General features: G+C 40.3%; 3 protein-coding genes across 3 annotated transcripts; 1 reads left to right on the top strand and 2 right to left on the bottom strand.

Annotated features, from left to right (window-relative positions):
• Positions 1–290: 290 nt before the first annotated feature.
• Positions 291–1,734, top strand: LOC113770989. Its single transcript, XM_027315623.1, has 2 exons — positions 291–1,058; positions 1,156–1,734. The coding sequence occupies exons 1-2, from the start codon at positions 291–293 to the stop codon at positions 1,732–1,734; spliced, it is 1,347 nt and encodes a 448-aa protein (XP_027171424.1).
• An 8,187-nt stretch (positions 1,735–9,921) lies between these two features.
• On the bottom strand, positions 9,922–17,711 carry LOC113770988. Its single transcript, XM_027315622.1, has 6 exons — positions 17,657–17,711; positions 12,267–12,413; positions 11,906–12,089; positions 11,407–11,713; positions 10,224–11,079; positions 9,922–10,103 (listed from the first exon to the last, which is right to left on the bottom strand). Exons 1-6 carry the CDS (start codon positions 17,709–17,711, stop codon positions 9,922–9,924), a joined length of 1,731 nt encoding a protein of 576 aa, XP_027171423.1.
• A 695-nt stretch (positions 17,712–18,406) lies between these two features.
• On the bottom strand, positions 18,407–19,516 carry LOC113770987 (F-box protein At3g07870-like). The gene has a single exon (XM_027315621.1). It carries the CDS (start codon positions 19,514–19,516, stop codon positions 18,407–18,409), a length of 1,110 nt encoding a protein of 369 aa, XP_027171422.1.
• Positions 19,517–20,782: the final 1,266 nt, after the last annotated feature.

Raw genomic sequence — 20,782 nt, 5'->3', positions numbered from 1 at the left:
TGGGTTTGCTGATCAGGTCGCTGGCGAATCAGATGCGGGCGAGTCTGATAATAGCGTTAGGAATGCGGCCTTTTTCCTAGCTGCTAAGATCGTTCCGGTAGCGGAGGCTGAGAAGGTAGGGACGAACGACCTGGAGGAACAGGTTCAGGAGGAGGTGAGCACTCAATAGCAAGCTATGGTTGTAACCTTGAACTTATCTCCACGCAAGGCTGGCGTGTTATATGACCCGCCACTGGAGGATAGTCGAAAGCATTTGGATGGTCCAATCACTCGTCGTCGCTCGAATAGAAATGGTGGTTCACCTCTGCGAGATCTTACTGTGCAGCGCCATGATTAAGTCACTCTTCTGGAATGCTCGAGGGGTGGACAACACTCTTACGATAGCTCGACTACAAAAGTTGAAATGCATGTGCCACATCTCGTTGATAGCTCTCTGTGAGCCGTTGGTGGGTCGTGAGCATTTGGATATTGTACGCCGAAAACTGGGTTTCCCGTTTGGTGTTTCGAATGTTGAAAGCAGAATTTGGATATTCTTTGATGCTGAGTACGAATGTGACATTGCTGTGGCCTCTCCTCAGTTTCTGGCAGTGAAGATTACCTATAGCTACTTCCGGTGTCCTTTTATTACGACTTTTGTCCATGCACCGTGTGCCCTGGAAGAACGGGAGCAGCTCTGGCAGCAGTTACTTCGGGTGAGTCAAATGGGTGTCCTAACAATCTTTCTAGGTGACTTTAACGTCATTACTAGCGCAAAGGAGAAACAAGGAGGTTGGCCGTTCCGATTTGTTGAGGTGGAGTCGTTCTTAAATTTCACTGAGGAAGCGGCCTTAACGGATTTGGGTTTCTCTGGCCCCAAGTTTACATGGTGCAATAATCGCCGGGGGAGGGCCCGGATATGGAAGTGTCTGGATCGAGCTCTAGTGAATCAGATGTGGTTGGACTTGGCGGTTAACACTTCAGTGACACACTTGCTTAGAGTGGCTTCGGATCACTCTCCGTTGCTGGTCACTTGCTCCTTTGCCATCGGCAGTGGCCCACCCAGCTTCCGGTTTCTGGAGGTATGGAGGTCCCATGGGGAGTTTATTAATGTGGTTCACAAGGCTTGGGAGGTGGAGTATGAAGGCCTCGGTTAGGGTTTTACTTTCGAAATTGAAGGCGGTGAAGGATGCGTTGCGACTGTGGAATAAGGAGGTATTTGGAAATGTTTTCGATTGCGTCCGGGAAAGGGAAGAGCGGGTCCTTTCTTTGGAAGGGTCTTTGGAGACTAACCCAATAGAGGAGGGTGAACGTCTGCTTACCCAAGTGCAGTGTGACCTCAAGGCGGCTCTGCTGCAGGAAGCTAGATATTGGCGTCAAAAAACTTGTGTTCGGTGGCTCAAAGAAGGGGATGCTAACATTAGATTTTTTCATGCCCAGTTTAAGCAGCGGTGTGTGCATAGTTATATACACCGTATAAAGGATATGAATGACATATGGGTAGACGACCGGTCCCAGATAGAATCCATGGCGATTGAGTACTTCTCTGAAATATTGGTGCAACAAGCACAAGTTCCAGTGGATCATTCCCTCCTAGACATTATCCCCTCGGTGGTATCAGAGCAAGACAACGAGACTCTTCAACAATTACCTACTGAAGACGAGATTCAAAGAGTGGTATTCCAGTTAAATGGGGATAATTGTTCGGGCCTGATGGGTTTACCGGCTCTTTCTTTACTACGTGTTGGGATGTTGTGAAGAGTGATGTGTGTAGAGCGATTGGCGATTTTTTTGAGGGGGCATAATTACCTTGGGGGTACACAGCTACGCTGTTGACTTTGATTCTAAAAGTACCAGGTGCGTCTTCTTTCTCAGAGTTTAGGCCAATTAGTTTGTGTAATTTTGTGAATCAAATTTTCTCTAAATCACTTGCTCTGCGCTTGGAGGCTATTCTGCCTAAGATAATTTCGCCCCAACAGAGTGGATTTGTGGAGGGCAAGCAGATATCTGATAATATACTGCTGGCTCTGGAAATGTGTTCGAGGTCGAGTAGGAAGGTTAGGGGGCAAATGTGGCATTGAAATTAGATATGGCCAAAGCTTATGATCGGGTCTCCTGGTGCTTCTTATTACAAGTTATGCGCAGGTTTGGGTTTGGGGAACAGTGGATAGATATGATCTGGCGGCTGATCTCTTCTTGCCACTTTTCCATACTGGTGAATGGGAAACCCTGTGGCTCTTTCCACTCATCTCGGGGATTGAGGCAAGGGGATCTACTATCTCTGGCTCTGTTCATCATTGTGGCTAAGGTACTCTTGAGGGGTTTGAACGCCCTAGTGGGAAACCAGCAGTTTTCGCCGTATCTGGTTACTCGAGGTTGCCCTCCGTTGACACACCTAGTTTATGCTGATGACATTATTATATTTTGCAATGGGACTACACGCTCGCTGACATGTGTGATGGACGTACTAGATAAATACCAGAAGAACTTAGGGCAGCTGGTGAACGCTTCTAAGAGTTGTTTTTTGGTGGGCAAGAAAGTGTCTATTGCACGTCGCAGGGTGATCTCGCGAGTTACAGGTTTCTCCACCAAAGATCTGCCAATCACTTACTTGGGTTGTCCTTTGTATGTTGGGAGACGATTTAAAGGGTTGTTCACTGGCTTATTGGATAAAATCTCATTGCGTTGACGGCTTGGCGAGGCCAGTGGTTATCCATGAGTGCTCGGGCTCTACTTTTTAAGCATGTATTGACCTCAATCCCGATTCATCTTTTGACCGTGCTGGTGCCTCCGAGGGGGTAGTTGTTTGAGTTGGAGCGGATGTTTACTCGATTTTTTTGGGGGGAGTCAGAATTCGATCCTAAGAGGCATTGGACGGCATGGTCGAAGTTATGCCGTCCTGTGGAGGAATGAGGGGTAGGCTTCCGATCTTTACAACCGATCAGTGATGCTTTTTCTTGTAAGCTTTGGTGGTTATTTAGGGATGGCCAGTCACTCTGGGCAAAGTTTATGCGGGGCAGGTATGTCGGTGGTTTACATCCTAATCAGGTGGCTATTTCTCCTAAGTTCTCTGCTACTTGTGCTCGGATGTTTACGGTTCGATGCTCCATGGAGATGTGGTTGCAGTAAGACCTGTCTGGGGGGGAGTCTTTTTTTTGGTGGGATAATTGGAGTGGACTTGGTCCGTTGGCATGGAGGTTCCCAGAGTTAGCTTCTGACGGGAAGATTAATGGTTATTGGAGGGACAATCGATGGGATCTTTTGGCACTGGCATCCTTTCCATCGGAAATTGTAGCGGCGGCGGCTGAATCTTTTTCTTGTTTTGGTACAGGTCTGGATAAGCCTGTTTGGACGTTAGAACCCTCGGGAGGTTTCTCTATAAAGTCGGCCTATCAGTTAGTTCGTACAGCTGGAGCCCGGGTGTGACCTATGCGTATATCTGGCACTCTACAATTCCTAAAAAATTGTCTTTTTTCATGTGGCGATTGCTGCAGGGGTGGCTCCCCGTGGATGCGGTGTTGGCGAAGTTTCAGGTGCATGGCCCTTCTAAGTGCCATTGATGCTTGCGGCCTCAGTCAGAAGCATTGCAACATGTTTTCTCTACTGGCGACTTGGCAGACGAACTTTGGGGTTTTTTTGAACAGTCGATCGGTATCTCTTCATCCTCTATGGTTAATGTTAGGTCCGGTGCTCTACATGGTGGTTCACCCAGGTCAGAGGAAGGGCACTGCGTTGGCTATACCGAATGCTGCCCTTACTTATTGTATGGTTTCTATGGAAGGCCAGAAACACGGCTCGTTTTGAGGGTTGGAGTATCTCGACTGGACAGGTTCGGGGATGGGTCATTCATGAGATGCGGTTGCTGGTCCAGGTGCATTTTCCGGCCATGTCACGATGGTCATTTCCATGGACGGAGTTCCTTAACTCGATGTCTGCGGTACGGAGGCCACTAACCTCGACATTGGTACGTTGGGTGTGTCCCAGGGATGGGTTTTTTATGGTAAATAGGGATGGCTATGCCACATCTCGTGGGGTGAGTGGCGGCGGTGTAATTAGGGACTCATACGGTAGGTTTATTCTGGCGTTTGCTGATGTTTTTGGTCTTGTGAATTCCATGCAAGTGGAGGCGTGCGCTCTTCTACTGGGTCTTCAACTGGGGCTTCAAAGGGGGATCTCCCAGTTAATTGTTGAGTTTGATTGCCTTGTCTTGATCAGTTGTTTACGGGGTCCTGGGGTGCCCGCTGTCGTTTGACCTGTCGTTCGGGCTATTCGGGGGATTACCCCTAACGGTTATCGGTTCTCTCACTGTTATAGGGAGGGGAATTCTGTGGCGGACTCACTAGCATCTTATGCCAATGCGCATGGTTTCTTTTAAGTTTTTTCTACGGTGGCTCAACTACCGTGTCGCATTAGAGGGTTATTGGCTCTAGATATGCAGAATTTTTGTAGTTTCCGCTTTTCGTTCCGGAGCTGAGGTCATGATGCTCTTCATCAATTGGGATTTCCAAACTTTCGTAGAGTTAGAATGTAGCAAGTGCCATGTGTTAGTTTTCTTGAATTTGAGTTTGTTGGCAGGGAGTTTCGTCCATTTATAAGGGAAAACTCTGTCAAAATTTTCTTAAAATAAATAAAATATTTATTTAAAAAAAAGATGTTTGTGTATTTCGATGAAATTTATGGGCCAGTAGATTGTCTAATCAAGTTGGAAAATTTTGGATCTCTGACTAATAAAATGTTGAGAAATTAGACAGATCCGTCATATCCATAAAGCTTATGTTTAAATGTCTAAAACAGAATTACTAAATAGAGTTGTCTTCGCTTTGGCTTTTGAAGAACATGAATGGTGTAATAATTGATATATTAGGTGGACCTCTTGTTTTGAGCTCTAAAACTGGGATTTAAAGTTTCCGATGATCATAATCCTTATCTAACACGATTAAGTAAACCCATCCAGAGTGGAAGGTATGTGATATCAACTGTAAAGTATTATACGTCAATAGTGACCATATAGATCATGTGTAGACTCGATTGGCAGCCTATAGAAGTAGTCAACTGTATACGGAGTTTGTTCATGAGATGGTATCAAAGTCTTTCACACAGAGTCACCATGAACTGATTGAACCAATGTAGTCCTTTAGCTTTCTCACTTTAATTAGTATATTAATTAGCACTTTATCTCAGTAGAGGTAGCTAATTTGTTCTAATACCGCTGGAATGTTGCCTTTTCGATAAACCCTGAGGCAAATGAAAAATCTGGACCTATTGACAGGTGCCGAACCTGTGCAATAATAATAATAATAACCTAAATACCACCAAAAGCAGTCAAAAATTAATCCTAGATGCTGGAGCAGGGACTCTAGGTGTGCAATGGGTTACTTGATTCACCCTATTCCCGAAGAGTTTGCTGAATCCGATATACCTGAATTAATTAATTGACGAAATTTACTAAATAGTAGACAGTGGCAAGTAGGGTCGTCTCCTCAGGAACTGAGGATATTTGTCTCTTTTAAAGTCCAGTTGGTAAGAGGGGGATTTCACCGATATGCAACTAAAAATAATTAAACAATCCAACTAAAAATAAATAATTAACTAGCACAAATATAACAGGAATTAAATCAAGAATAAATAAATTCTAGCCAAGGATACAACTATTTAGGCACAGTCCATTTATCCGATCATTGATGCAAGAGAGGTTCACTTAATTTATTAATAGACTAGTTATAGCCATCGAGGAGCTCTAATGACCAATTTTTCCTTAATTTATAGATGACCAAGGTACGACCATTAATCACCCCTAACCAGAAGAGTATTCCTAAGTACGACCGTAGGAATTAATTTTCCAATTGCATTAATAGCCAGAAAAACCCAACCCTAATCAATAACACGCTACGAGGGTTATTTAAATTAGATTGCACGTTCCCCTAATGTGTAAACACACCAGTTGCCACTAATATTAATCAATCAAACAATTACGGATTTAATAACACGCTGTGAGATCCAAGTAATAAAATAATCCCATGAAAATACAAGCAGGCAACGTGCAAATATTAATAAATTAAGGAGCGCGTGAAAACTAATTAGATCTCACAGATTTTCGGGACTGTGCCGTCGAGTTGACCCTTGACTAGACGGAAGACTTAGCCACGCTGCATAATTAAATCACCACACGTGTTAATAAATTGCGAAGGTATTGTTTTTTTACTAGAAAGTAAGGAATAAAGGGTGTTTTTCCCATTGGGGAATATTGTCGAACACCTGGCATGTGTCAGAGGCCAGTCAGGAGAGAAAAGAGAAGAACTAAAGGCTAGGCTAAAAACTAAACTAAAAGGTGCCGTCTTCCTTCCCTACGTTATCCCTATTTAAGAAACAAAAGAAAGATAGACTAAAGCTATCTAGGTGGTCCCCACACATGTGGACAAAGCCTCCAAAGTACTTCTTCTTCCAAGTCTCTTTACGTTGCTTTCTTTGAAGAGCCCAAATGACTCAATGCCTTGCACTAGCTTGTGGTTCCCACCAATTCAAGGGCCCAAAGGTTGAAACCCTTAGAAGTCTGCATTTTTCCATACAAGTCCCTCCTTTTTGGTAATTTTCTGTTTCACTCCTGAAATTGATTCCAAATACCAAATATGAGTAAATATCAGCAATTAACACAATATTTGTCAGGGATAGAAGGGGAAATCAATAATAAAATTACTAACAAATTATACCCTATCAATTCCCCCCACACCTAAATCATGCTTGCCCTCAAGCATGGGACGACAAATAACACCAAAATTTGAAAATGGGTATTGCTCCATCTACCCTATTGCCAAGATACCAAGGAAAACATCTATCAAGCATCAGTGATCAGGGATCAAGAAACATCACCTCGGTTAGCTTCTGAACTATAAACTCCTCCAATTTGAAACAAACTAATCTAAGAAAAAGGAATGGTTATTCACATTTATCAGCAAATGGCCCAACTACTAACCAAAATCTCGACATTAAGATCACAAACTGGAAAGCTGACTTATTCACATACTAAACACAATCTTTTTTTTTTTTTGTGAATAACAAAAGACTTAATCTATAGCCATTAGAGCCTTTTGACGCGAACTCCAACATTTCACAGATGGAGGAGCCCGGTTACTCAACTCCAATCGCTACGGGACCACGCACTCATAGTAACTACTACCTTTTGACGCGAGAATCGACACTTTAGGTGAAGATCCCCGGTTACTCAATAGTAATCACTAGCGGAGTACAGTCAGCTCTGATTTACAACCATATAGCACAATAACTAAAATAGCACAAAAAATAACAGCAGCCAGCCTCAAATTTCCAAACATGGAGAACTAAAATTAATAAATGGACCAATTCACATGAAAAATGCCAACAATCATTCCCCATGCTTAGAAAAGTTAACCAAAAATAGGAAAAGTTAAGCAATTATTGATATTCACCAAAGAGATACTCCTGAACTCAACCACATCAACTTGATACCTTTTTAATAAAACTTGGCAATAGCATAATTAGAGGCAACAATCCAGCATCAAAACTTGGTAGTCATAAAAGAACTGACCACTAGAAAAAGAAAAGAAAATAAACGAAAAGGGAGATAAATATCAAACTAAAAATAAAGGAACAGCCTTTAGAAACTAAAAACAAAAATACTAGCACCCCAAACTGACCCCCCCATACCTAATTCACACATTGCCCTCAATGTGATAAACTAACAGCAAAAGGAAGGAGAAGGGTAACGGTACTTCCCTGAAATTGTCAAAACAGGAGTGGGTCGGGCGGAGTGCTGCCAAATTCTGCACCATGTTATGCAACTTGCATTCGGAGTTGGACCCAGTCGTTAGCCCCTGGGGTAGGAGGAGGCTGCGAGTGTCTAGGTGTCCTAAACTTAGAAGCGGATCTTGGCCTTACCATGATCTCTAGATGTCACTCTAATCACAAGGGACTACAATTGCCAACAGATAATGGAAACAGGAATTTCAAAGTAATAACAAATTTTTTTTTTGTTTAAAACCAACCCAATGAACAATAGGCACAATTCAATCACCCATAGGTTATACGAATACCTCAACACTAATAACAAATGCAATTAATCAGCCCCTGTGGTCCAAATGTAGTCAAATTCAGAATAAATTTAAGCGTAACAGGCACCTCTTAATTTAACCAACAGCCGCAGCAAATTACCCACAACTCGACACAAATTATACAATTTAAACACAAATGGACCCAAAATCGTAACAACTGTCTCCAATTGGACAGTTAAATACCCAATTCAACCTGCTAGAATTAGCAATTGACCACAGAAATTGGCAATTCCAGCAACCACGTTCAGGATTCGAAAAACAATTTAAGCACTATTGATCAAGAAACTGTAAGCAACAATGCAACCAGTACCACTGGTGTACACACAGGGAGGATTTAAATCAAATAGCAGCAACTCAATAAATATCAGAAAAATATCCCCACGTATGGCAGCAATTAAACCCAATTCCGTCCAAAATTTTACCCTAGAAATTGCCCAAAACAACACCTTCTTCTATTCATCAGAAACCCAAACACAAATTCCAGAAATTTATGCTAATCGGGGAAGAAATTACAATACCTCCACCTGTCAATTTTGACAGGTGATGACGTAGCAATGGAGGAGCGTCGGACAGCGGCGGTGCGGCTCCTCAGCGAAGTGGACCGTGAGGTGGTCTGGTTGTGGGCGAAAACTGCGCGCGAGGGAGGAAGTAGGAGGTTGACCGCTGGTGGAGATAGCCGACAGCAGTGGCGGTGGAGGACAGCGGACAGAACCGGAGGAAAGCTGGAGTGGCGGTGGTGGTGCGCCGTGGGCTGGACGAGCTGTGCGGAGCAAGGAGGCTGCGTGCGAAGAGCTGGTGGCACACGAGGTGAAGCTGGAGCTGGAGAGAGGCACGGCTGAGAGCTCGTGAGGGAGGAGCGGCGCTTAGGCAGAGTGGAGGAGAGATTAGGGGAGCTTGGTGGTGCGAGGCGCGGTTGGGTTGGGCTGCGCGCTGTCGGCGGCGGCCGGAGGGGAGTGAGATCTGGTGCCACGCGCAGGGGGCTGTGGTGGCACTGGGCTTGGGTTTGGCTCACGGGCGGCGTGGTTTGGGCGATGGAAGAGAGAGGACTAGCGGCGCGCGGCGTGGGTTGGTGGAGGCCTGGAGGCGACGGTGGAGGCGCTCGTGGCAGACAGCAACGGCGGCGATGTGCGCAGAGCTGGAGTGCGGCGTGCTGGTGGCGCGGCTGTCGCGGAGCTCGGGCAGGCGGCGGCTCTGGTTGAAGGAACAAGAGAAAAGGGGAAAGCAGGGGCAGTGGGGAAGAAGGAAGAAAGAAAAGAAAGAAGAAAAGAAGGAAAGAAAGAAGAAAAGAAGAAAAAGAAATTAAAATGGTTTTTTTTTTTTGGTTTTAACTAGTCTTACCGAAATTCTCCAAAAATTGAAATTGCTTTTGTAAAATATTTTTTTTTTTTTTTTTTAGAATAAGGAACCTCTGTCTAGGCGTGGCACGCCTAACTTTCCCCTGTCATTTGACCACTCCGTCGAAAATTTTAGATCTTTTAGCGTGACCACCTGGCTGTGGGCACGTACTGCTAAGAGTCTAAGATCATGAACGAAATTTCTTTTCTCTCAGGCGTGACCACCTGCCGTGGGCACATCTAACTGTTATAGAGTCTGCAGCTCATGAACGAAAATTTTCTTTCCCTCAGGCGTGACCACCTGCCATGGACAGATCATGAACGAAAATTTCTTTCCCACAGGCGTGACCACCTGGCGTGGGCACGTCTAACTGCCAATTTCCTGTCACCAACCATCAACCTATTAATTGACATTAACACTTAACTAAAACTTCAAAAATGTATAAAAACTGAAACAAATAGTCTTGGGTTGCCTCCCAAGTAGCGCCTTTCTTTAATGTCTTTGGCTAGACATTGAACACCACTCTTCAATCTGGGTGTAACTCAATTTTCCTGGAAATCGGTGGCCCTCCCCCAGGATCCAAATAGCCTTTGAGTGCAGCCTTCTTTCTTAATTTTCTACTCCTTTTCACCTCATACAGTGCTTTCATCCCCTTATACTTGTTCTCAGTAAGTTTGAATTTATCCCTACAAGCAAACTCAGAAAATTCTTGCACAGAGGGATTAATAGCATGAATAGCAAACACAGGGTGAGAGTTAACAGGATGTTTCATTGTATCGAAAATATTAAAGTGGACTAGTTCTCCATCAAATTCCATGGACAATGTACCCTTATTAACGTCAATTTTTGTCTGTGCTGTGCTAAAAAAGGGTCTACCTAGTAGCAAAGGTGAGGGGTCAGGGGAATGATCATCATCCATGTCAAGTACATAAAAGTCAGCCGGGAATATCAATTCATTAACTTTAACCAGCACATCCTCGACCAACCCATCAGGGTATGCATTTGTTCGGTCAGCTAATTGAATTATTATCTCGGTTTCTTTTAATGGACCGAGATTCAGAGAAGCATACATAGATTTTGGCATTACGTTGATCGATGCTCCTAAATCCAGCAAGGTATTTCTAATCAGAGTATTACCTATCTTGCATGGGACAGTAAACCTACCTGGATCCCCACACTTTGGTGGTAGCTTTCTTTGGAGAACTGCTGACACATTCTCCCCAACAATAACTCTTTCATCTCCCCTCAGCCTCCTTCGATTGACACATAGGTCCCTCAGAAATTTTGCATACTTCGGCACTTGCTTGATGGCGTCTAGTAGGGGGATATTGATCTCTACCTTGCGAAACACCTCCAGGATCTCTTTCTCCTTGTCCTGCTTCTTCGATTTTTCCAACCTGCAAGGAAATGGAGGGGGATTAGTTTTAACTGTAATTATTGGGTCTGGAAGTACCTTTAGATCTGCACCATTGCTGTCCTCCCTCTCAAGTTCATTTTCGATCTTTTCCTCATCCTTATCCTTAGGGATCATAGGTTCAGGCCCCTGAATTTCCTTCCCGCTCCTTAAAGTCATTGCGCTTACGTTCTTCAGGTTCAGTTCAGGTTGGGATGGCAATCTTCCATTTACTTGGGACTCCAAACGGTTGATTGTTGTGGCCATTTGACTTATCTGATTCCTTATATCCTGCATTTCGGAGTCCGTCCTTTGCTGATTTTGCATAATGGTTGCCTCCGTCCTTTGCTGATTTTGCGCCATGGTTGTCATCATTTGTTTCATCATCTCCTCCAAAGATGGACCAGAGCTTGGGGGCGGAGGTGGTCGGGGTTGGTATTGCTGCTGGTACCCTGGTGGCTTATTTGGCACAAAGTTAGACTGCCTGTTCGGTGTAAAGTTGGGTTGCTTATTCCCTCCATAACTGAGGTTGGGATGATCTCTCCACCCTGGGTTGTAGGTGCTTGAGTAAGGGTCGTACTGCTTCCTTGGCGCGGGCGCGTGGTCAGCCATGTTCACCTGTTCTGCAGTTTCTTCCTGAAGCATTGGGCACATGTCTGCAGAGTGACCCATACCAGTGCAAATCCCGCACACCCTGGCCTGAGATGCATTCCCTACAGCCAGTTGCCTAACAAACGAGGTCAACTCAGTTAGCTGCTGCTGCATAGAGGATGTCTCTACCTCATTCACCTTACGTATTGGGATGTCCTCTCTCGAACTGAATTGTTGTGAATTCTCTGCCATCCCCTCTATTAACTCCCGTGCTTCCTGAGGGGTTTTGTTCACCAGTGCCCCTCCACTTGCAGCATCAATTATACTTCTGTCTCTGAAAAGGAACCCCTCATAAAAATACTGTATGAGCAACTGCTCACTTATTTGGTGTTGGGGACACATTCTGCACAACTTCTTGAACCGTTCCCAATACTCATAAAGTGACTCCCCTGGGTGCTATTTGATCCCGCAAATTTTTTTCCTCAGACTTGCAGCCCTGGACGCAAGAAAATATTTATCTAAGAACTTTTTCTTCAATTGGTCCCACGTGGTAATGCTACCTGGTGGTAGGTAGTATAACCAGTCCTTTGCAGAGTCCTTCAAGGAAAAGGGAAATGCCCTTATTTTTATCTGCTCTTCTGTAATATCCAGGGGCTTCATACTGTTGCACACGACATCAAACTCCTGCAGATGCTTATACGACTCCTCACCTGGTAAACCATGAAAAGAGGGTAAAAGAGAAATCAGACCAGATTTTAACTCAAATGAGGTGTTTTCACTCAAACTCGGGAAAGTAATGCACAAAGGCTGCTGATTTAAATTAGGGGCAGCCAACTCCCTTAATGTTCGTGCATTAGCCATGGGGATTTCTTCTTGCTCCGAGTCACTCGAAGTGTCACCAAATGAATCTGTTGGTTCAACTCCTGACTCAGGTCTCTGAGATGTAGCACTGGAGTGCTCCTCTCTGAGCTGTCTGGTTTTCTTTCTCGTTCTACGTGCGGTCTTCTCTACCTCAGTGTCAAAAATCAAATCACCTGTACGAGAAGATCGAGGCATACACTAGAAGAAAACCAGAAAATTAGGACAAAAAAAAATGAATTTAAAAAGAAACAAATAATAACGCCAGTCCCCGGCAACGGCGCCAAAAATTGACAGGAGCCGAACCTGTGCAATAATAATAATAAAAACCTAAATACCACCAAAAGCAGTCAAAAATTAATCCTAGATGCTGGAGCAGGGACTCTAGGTGTGCAATGGGTTACTTGATTTATCCTGTTCCCGAAGAGTTTGCTGAATCCGATATACCTGAATTAATTAATTGACGAAATTTACTAAATAGTAGACAGTGGCAAGTAGGGTCGTCTCCTCAGGGACTGGGGATATTTGTCTCGTTTAAAGCCCAGTTGGTAAGAGGGGGATTTCACCGATATGCAACTAAAAACAATTAAACAATCCAACTAAAAATAAATAATTAACTAGCACAAATATAACAGGAATTAAATCAAGAATAAATAAATTCTAGCCAAGGATACAACTACTTAGGCACAGTCCATTTATCCGATCATTGATTCAAGAGAGGTTCACTTAATTTATTAATAGACTAGTTATAGCCATCGAGGAGCTCTAATGACCAATTTTTTCTTAATTTATACATGACCAAGGTACGACCATTAATCACCCCTAACCAGAAGAGTATTCCTAGGTACGACCGTAGGAATTAATTTTTCAATTGCATTAATAGCCAGAAAAATTCAACCCTAATCAATAACACGCTACGAGGGTTATTTAAATTAGATTGCACGTTCCCCTAATGTGTAAACACACCAGTTGCCACTAATATTAATCAATCAAACAATTACGGATTTAATTGACTAAATTGGCACGAGATTAATAAATCACATTGAACATCGGGCCCTTGAGATCCAAGTAATAAAATAATCCCATGAAAATACAAGCAGGCAACGTGCAAATATTAATAAATTAAGGAGCGCGTGAAAACTAATTAGATCTCACAGATTTTCGGGACTGCGCCGTCGAGTTGACCCTTGACTAGACGGAAGACTTAGCCACGCCGCATAATTAAATCATCACACGTGTTAATAAATTGCGAAGGCATTGTTTTTTTACTAGAAAGTAAGGAATAAAGGGTGCTTTTCCCGTTGGGGAATATTGTCGAACACCTGGCGTGTGTCAGAGGCCAGTCAGGAGAGAAAAGAGAAGAACTAAAGGCTAGGCTAAAAACTAAACTAAAAGGTGCCGTCTTCCTTCCCTACGTTATCCCTATTTAAGAAACAAAAGAAAGATAGACTAAAGCTATCTAGGTGGTCCCCACACATGTGGACAAAGCCTCCAAAGTACTTCTTCTTCCAAGTCTCTTTACGTTGCTTTCTTTGAAGAGCCCAAATGACTCAATGCCTTGCACTAGCTTGTGGTCCCCACCAATTCAAGGGCCCAAAGGTTGAAGCCCTTAGAAGTCTGCATTTTTCCATACAAGTCCCTCCTTTTTGGTAATTTTCTGCTTCACTCCTGAAATTGATTCCAAATACCAAATATGAGTAAATATCAGCAATTAACACAATATTTGTCAGCGATAGAAGGGCAAATCAATAATAAAATTACTAACAAATTATACCCTATCACCTATGGCTTTCTTTAATGTTGCTTATAAAAACAAGAATGGAGGGGCTTCTATTTTATCTATATCCTACTCTATCCTAATCTATTTAAGGGGAGATCCAACTGGACCTATGGGGGGCAGGTGAGAACTGAAACACCACCGAACCAAATGGGGGTGTGTAGTGCACCCGTTTGGATTTTTTAGAAGAGCCACTATGTGGCAATTGGTGGGAGGCAAGCTTCGAAACCTTGACCTCCCACCCCACCAATCCTTAAGAGGTTGGTGGTGGGCTAATGGTTTGGCTATTCATTTACTTATTCCCCTCAAACTTTGACTTCACTCTTCACTAATGCGACTGTAACTTTTCAAAACGAGATGCAGGAAAACAATTTGGAGGTTGAAGCTGAGGATGGTACGCAAAGTTCTAAAACTGAAAATTTCAACTTGAAGAGAAGCGAAAGTTATTATTAGCTCAAAGGTCTTAAATTTAGTGACACCGAGGCATAGAGAAATCAAATTGATCGGAAACTAGTTAGCCATTCTTGGAATTATGCCATTCTTGGAATCCTATATTTTGTGTTAATGGCTTAGGTGGTTCCATATGCCTTATTGTATTTTGGAATGACCACTTTGCGATGGATTGATGTTGTTATATGGAGACAGAGTAGTCTTTCATGTATTCAACAAGCTCAGATGAAAACCAAGTTGATAGTACGAAATTGGTTCCAATGTGGGCAAGTTCTGTAGGATGTGTTAACAAACACATTTCTTCTGTGCATATTGTTCTCTAATTGACTTGTTTTTGTAATCAATAGCTCTTGCCTGGCAACGCGTGATAAGTGACTAATTTACGTAATAATTGTATGACATTTTATATTATTTTTAGTCACTTTGGTTATATTATTGGAAGAAAATGAATTATTTTGGCTATAATTGGTGAAAAATGCTTTTAAGTGGTTAAATGAGGTTTTTATCACTTTTTACTTGGATTTTGTGTATTTTGACAGTTTTGATACATTTTCATATTTCGGCTATAACTTGAGTTACAGTGATCTGATTGAGATGATTCTTGGACCAATTTGAAGATAAGAGATAGATCTACAACTTTGGTGAAGACATCTGAATCCAGTTTGAAGGTTTTCCAAGTCAAAAAGCCGAATTACAGTAGCAAATTTCATTTGGTCGAAGCTGAATCAGGGCAATGAGCAGTCAAGGGTATTTTAGTCATTTCTCAGCCCACACAAATCCAAATGAGGTGATTCTTGATGCATTGGAAAGCTAAATCAAAGGACTACAACTTTTATGTTTTGGTCAAGAGTTAAATCAGCTTCTATTATCAAGAAAAGGTCAGTTGAAGTTGAGGCAAAATCAGAGCAGCAGTGAAGTTTGAGCCGAAAGTGCACAAAAAGTCACTGTAGCAATCCGGCTGGAACTTGGCCGGATTTATGGCCGGATTTCTGGCCAGATTGTGGTCAGAGAAGGCTGCTCTTTACACGGAAAACTCAATTTCACCTCCAACAAGTCATATGTAATGCCAGACATGTGAGAAGCACTTTGCAACTGTAAAAGGGAGGTGTAAGCCTTATTCCTTGACCACCTTTGTCTTGAAATAGCCAAAACTTGCAAGATTGAAGGGAAGATAGAGAGACATACGGGAGATCTTGGAGAGTGCAGAAATGTAGCTCTTTCATCTTTTGAGTATTAGGTTAGCTTAGTGTAGACTAGTATAGTTCATCCATTCTTGTAGATTGACTAGATTAGGATGAAGATAGGAATGAAGAAGGAGGAGTTGAAGCTCAAGTGACATGGGTTATCTCTTCTCCAACTCTTTATCTTTTGTACTTGATTCTAAGTTTAGTTAATATGCAAGTTCTGGATTTTATGTTATTTATGTGTCTCTAAAGTTTATGCCTTGGGTTTGGTTGAACTTCCTATGATTGTTAGTGTTTATTATTTGGCTATTTGATTGCTATTATTTGAGCAAGTTATTTAGCACTTTAGCTCTTTAAATCATGATTAATCTAGTACCATTTATTGTGATTATCTAAGGTGTTGTTTCTGCAATGAAAATTGAGATTTAACACTGGTTCAAGAAATGCTAAACATAGGGAGTACACTCACGAGAGTAGAGGTGCACCTATGTGGTTTTAAGTGATTCATTTCATGTAATTTCATTGAAGAAATGAACTTGTAGCTAATTTCATAACCATGAGAATAGGTATGGATTAGTTATGAGTATAATTGATTCACTACGAAAGTAGGATTCATATACATAAGGAAATTACACCATAGCTAGCCAAGATAGTAGTTTTCAATGATCCAAAAATAGCACTTGCATGAGTAGTTAGGGATACCATAACCTAAGGAGTTTTCATTTGTTATTTTGTATAAGTTCAGTAGGTTTCATTTCTTATAATTTATTGATAGTCTAAATAATAGAGAAGATTTAGTAACACCGGTAATTGTTCAAATCTTTCTCGTGGGATCGACCCGATACATGCTCTAAACTACTAGTTGACCTGTATACTTGCAGTGAAACGGGTGTAAATCGGATTTTTTTTAACTTGTACATATATGAAAAGCCCGTCAACGCGTGCTAGATGTACGTAAAGTGAAGGTATCTCAAATCATATCTTGATTTGGTTGGTCTGGTGATTTTGGTTAAGTGGGCAAATGTTCCAAAAACAGGGAAGTTCTGCCAAATTTTATTCATTTTAGTATTTAGAAAATCTACACTAGCATATATTGAGTGGATATGTGATTCAAAGCATGTCCATAGAGTGAATGAAATTACTTAACAAGTCATATGTAACATGCAATCAAAAAAATTGAATGATTGTGTGATATTAAAGATGGATCTTCTTGTATTGGTGGAAATTTGGACGCATGGAAAAAATAGAAAAAAATTGAAAAGGACTGGTGCATAGAAACAATTTATTTCATTGAAATTATATTAATTTTATACATTTATAAATATTACATAAATAAATTAATATGGTTTAACACTATTAAATGAACTAAGCCATGTTTGAACCACTCCAAACAGGTGGTGTTCAAGTAAGTCAACCCCGTTGGCAGTCTATATGTAATTTAAGCAATCATGGTACTAATAATATCATGATAGCATCAATTCTGAATAGTGGTTTCAAAAAAAGTGTAGTATTTATAATGAAGGGTGATAATCAGTCAGTTAATCATTGATCAATTAAATAAATTTGATTGAATTTGATTTTAGAGATGAAGATTGAAATGAAAATATCAAAATAAAATTTTGACAAAAATTGAAATCAAATTGAATTATAATAGAAAATTAATTTGGCTAATCAATTAATCAATTTCGTCTGTTATATTCCTTTGCTTCCACCATTCAGGCTATTCTTCAGCTGTTCACAAGTCAAAGCCACCCACCAGCTCAATCCTAGTCTATTCATTGCAGAGCTTTGTGAATATAGAAGGGATAATTTTTCTCTTTAACCAGTAATTTCCATGATACGATGAATCTTGGATCAAGGAAGAACGCTATTTGAAATTGTGTACAAACCCAAAGATAAGTGTTCAATTCTTAAATAAATTAGAAACAACAAAAAGATCTTCTTTTTTTTTTTTGCTTTCTATCCGGTTAGCACCAATAATCAATTTCACATCAGAATCCATACATACCAGAAAATCTATCCATTCCTCTTTCAGAATCAGCATTCCTAAAATCTCGTTCCATCTTGTAGTAATGGTTCGAGAAGAAAGATCAAAAGCCCGACTTCAAACCACACGAGAAGAAGGATGAAAGCCTTGATTGTAAAAGATTTGATATATGGGTTTTTCTTCAAGGAAGGTAGTAAATGTATATCTTGATTTAAAGTGTTTAGAAGCTTTTTTATTTATTTATTTTTTTGTCTAGAAGCTTGTTGGAGATTTTGCCAAAAAAATTCAGTTGCTGTTTCACTAGATAAACAAATAACAATTGCATTGGCAAAGGCACTTGATATTTTCAGAAAAATCTGTCTTTAGGAACATCTCTGTACGGTTCATGTATCAACTTTATGAAGCAAAAAGTAATAGAAAATTTGATTTGAGAATTTATTTCCCTACAACTATCTATTTAGGTCCAAAATGTTATTGTGTATTTATGTGGATAATCTTTTTTGGCCAAGCAACAACAAAATCTATTGCCTAAAAAAATGGAAACAAAGAAAAAAATTAAAGCTATCGCGATTTCTGTAGTTGACACTGTTTTTGGGTCCTTAGAAATATTTAGGCCCCAATTAAAAGTTGGAAGCAAGTCGAAGCGTAGATTATGAAAACAAGTGCAGTTTCTTCTCCAAAAAATTCATGTCTATCCAGAATTGGTAATTTCTTCTCTGAAAATTACAATGTTTTGGGGTTGCACTTTTCGATTGTGAAAAAGATAGAGTTTCAAACTCTTTGGACAGAAACTATGCTATCATAATAAACAAGGACTTCCAATCTATCCCTTTTGCCATGAAGTCCAAGATTCTTAATTTCCTTAGTTTTTCTATCATAGAGAACCAGCTCTCGAGAACAATTTTCCAGAACGAGTTCACCGCTCTTCCAAAATCCCAGTGGCCTTTCAACACCTGAAATAGGACCAATACTTAGTTGCTTAGTCCAAGTAGACTTCTCGTGAGCTCCTAAAACTAATTCATTCATCACCCAAACATCAAAAACTTTCTCCTTTTCCTTCATACGGTAAACAATCAGCGCAATGGACTCGTTCAATGGCACGATGGATCGCGTAGTTCTGTGCCTTCCACCAAAACATTCTATATCTGATGGCAACGGTGTCTCTTGGAAGATTTCTTTGCTCATGTTGAAGGAAAGTATCACCTCGGTATTACCATTTTGCGCCCACCAGCAAAATGTCTCATTTTTGTATACCATACTCCACATATTGGTATACATGACATTAGCTGGAACAGCTGCATCATATTTTCTCCAAGAATCTGTCCCTAATGAGTATATCTCAACATGATAATACAGGCCGCTCTGATTAGAAATGCAAAACAAAATTTGTATCACCTTGTAATCCTTGATTTTGGAGTCAAAACCTATCCCGATATCGCCTCCACGGACCTTTATGTCATGGGGCCGTGAAACTTGTGAAGGAGGCAAGATCTTGAATTGTCCTATTGAAGGGTTGCACAGGGCAATCTGGTCTGGATAGCCATACAAACAGATAATACCATTACATGGACCTATCAATCTAATTTGGCCAAAATTGTTGCTAAAAAATGGTGGCAGATCTTGATTAATGAATCTATCAAGTGAGGAATCCCTAGATAATGAGATGACTCTTTTGTTAGTCATGGAACTACGGCAGCTGATGAGTAGATGAGCATTGACATTTCGTCTAATGGGATTGATCATATTGTTTACATGTGTATAGATAAAATTTTGATCCTCAAGAAGGGCATACCATGCTTTGCAGACACATTTGAATCTAATTAAAGATTCTGCAGGCAGCCATGAGAGAATTTGGAGCAATATGTCTTCTGGCAGATTCATTACACCTCTTGTTATTGTGTTCTTCTTCTGTGCCTCCTTATTCTTCCGTTTTCTTGTGCATTTTGTTTAGAAAAGTAAAAGAACTTGAGGATAAAAAGGTGTAGGCAAGAAAAGCAAAGAGCCAAGAACATGAAGTAGAACCAGTTAATACATTTTAGCAATCTCCTAGAAAGATGGAGGACCATCACTATGCCCAAATGTTTAGTGCAGATGTGGAAAGTCATAGATAATACTTATGTAAAGTAAGCGGAAAGTCATAGATAAATACTTATATAAAGTAGTATGTTTGAACAATTCATCAAATTTACCATTTTATTAATAAAATTTACTATTGTTTGACAAAACATTTCAATTATTTGACTTAAACATACTGATTCGAACTATTGTAAGTTTGCAGAATAAAATAGTAAATGTAATTAATAAAGCAATAAGTTTGATCAGTTTGCCAAATTTACCATATTATCAATAAAAATTACCATTTTTGACAAAAACTTATTATAATTTGAATTAGACTTACCAATTCCAATTATGGTAAGTTTTCTCGAGTAAAATACGAAGTTTGTCAAATAAAGCAGCAAGTTTGATCCATTCATCAAATTTACTATTTTATTAGTAAATATACTTTTGTTTTGGACAAAAATTACTACTATTTGAATTAAACTTATTCCAATTTTTGTAATTTTTTTGAGTAAAATAGTGAGTTTGTGCAATAAAGTAGAAAGTTTGTTCCATCCACCAAATTTAACATTTCATTAGTAAAAGATACCATTTTTTTGGACAAAAAATTACTATTGTTTGACTTAAACTCACTGATTCTAACTTTTAATAGCTTTGTATGGCAAGTTGTAACTTTTGACCATTCACAAAATTTATCATTTGTTTGAAAATATAATAAAATTCATCTACTTTATTACTAAAACTTATGTATATGAAATTCTTAAGAATGTCGAAGATTTTTTTTCTGAAAAATAAGACTCAACATCACAAATAGCATTTCTAGTTGTATGAAATATTAATTTCTAGTGTAGTACTTGGGACTACGTAACAACAAAAAAACTTTATCAAGAAAACATTTTTTCTTATTAGGGCCTCATTTACACATAATAAATATCCTATCAACAAAAACTCATAATTATTGAGACAATTTAGTGTCATTATTTTTAAAAAAAAAAACTACCTTGATCAAGGAGTGCATTCGTTAGACAAACTTATTTTGCAATTATTTGTGCCTAATATTCCAAAAACTTCACTGCTATTAAATTTGTC

Source organism: Coffea eugenioides, chromosome 5, assembly GCF_003713205.1.
Source record: "Coffea eugenioides isolate CCC68of chromosome 5, Ceug_1.0, whole genome shotgun sequence".
In the NCBI taxonomy this organism is placed as follows: Eukaryota; Viridiplantae; Streptophyta; class Magnoliopsida; order Gentianales; family Rubiaceae; genus Coffea; species Coffea eugenioides.
The sequence above is the reverse complement of the archived record's forward strand: the minus strand, read 5'-3'. Positions and strand labels throughout refer to the sequence as shown.

Bases quoted from the DNA above. Each gene is read 5' to 3' on its own strand.
- LOC113770988 (XM_027315622.1), bottom strand. From the start codon at position 17,711: ATGGAACGAGATTTTAGGAATGCTGATTCTGAAAGAGGAATGGATAGA. The intron at 11,714-11,905 runs GTTCTTAGATAA...GTTCCTTTTCAG, and splicing joins TGGGACCAATTGAAGAAAAA to AGACAGAAGTATAATTGATG. The intron at 10,104-10,223 runs GTACATTGTCCA...CCTCTGTGCAAG, and splicing joins AAAAATTGACGTTAATAAGG to AATTTTCTGAGTTTGCTTGT.
- LOC113770987 (XM_027315621.1), bottom strand. From the start codon at position 19,516: ATGAATCTGCCAGAAGACATATTGCTCCAAATTCTCTCATGGCTGCCT.
- LOC113770989 (XM_027315623.1), top strand. From the start codon at position 291: ATGGTGGTTCACCTCTGCGAGATCTTACTGTGCAGCGCCATGATTAAG. The intron at 1,059-1,155 runs GTATGGAGGTCC...TCGAAATTGAAG, and splicing joins CCAGCTTCCGGTTTCTGGAG to GCGGTGAAGGATGCGTTGCG.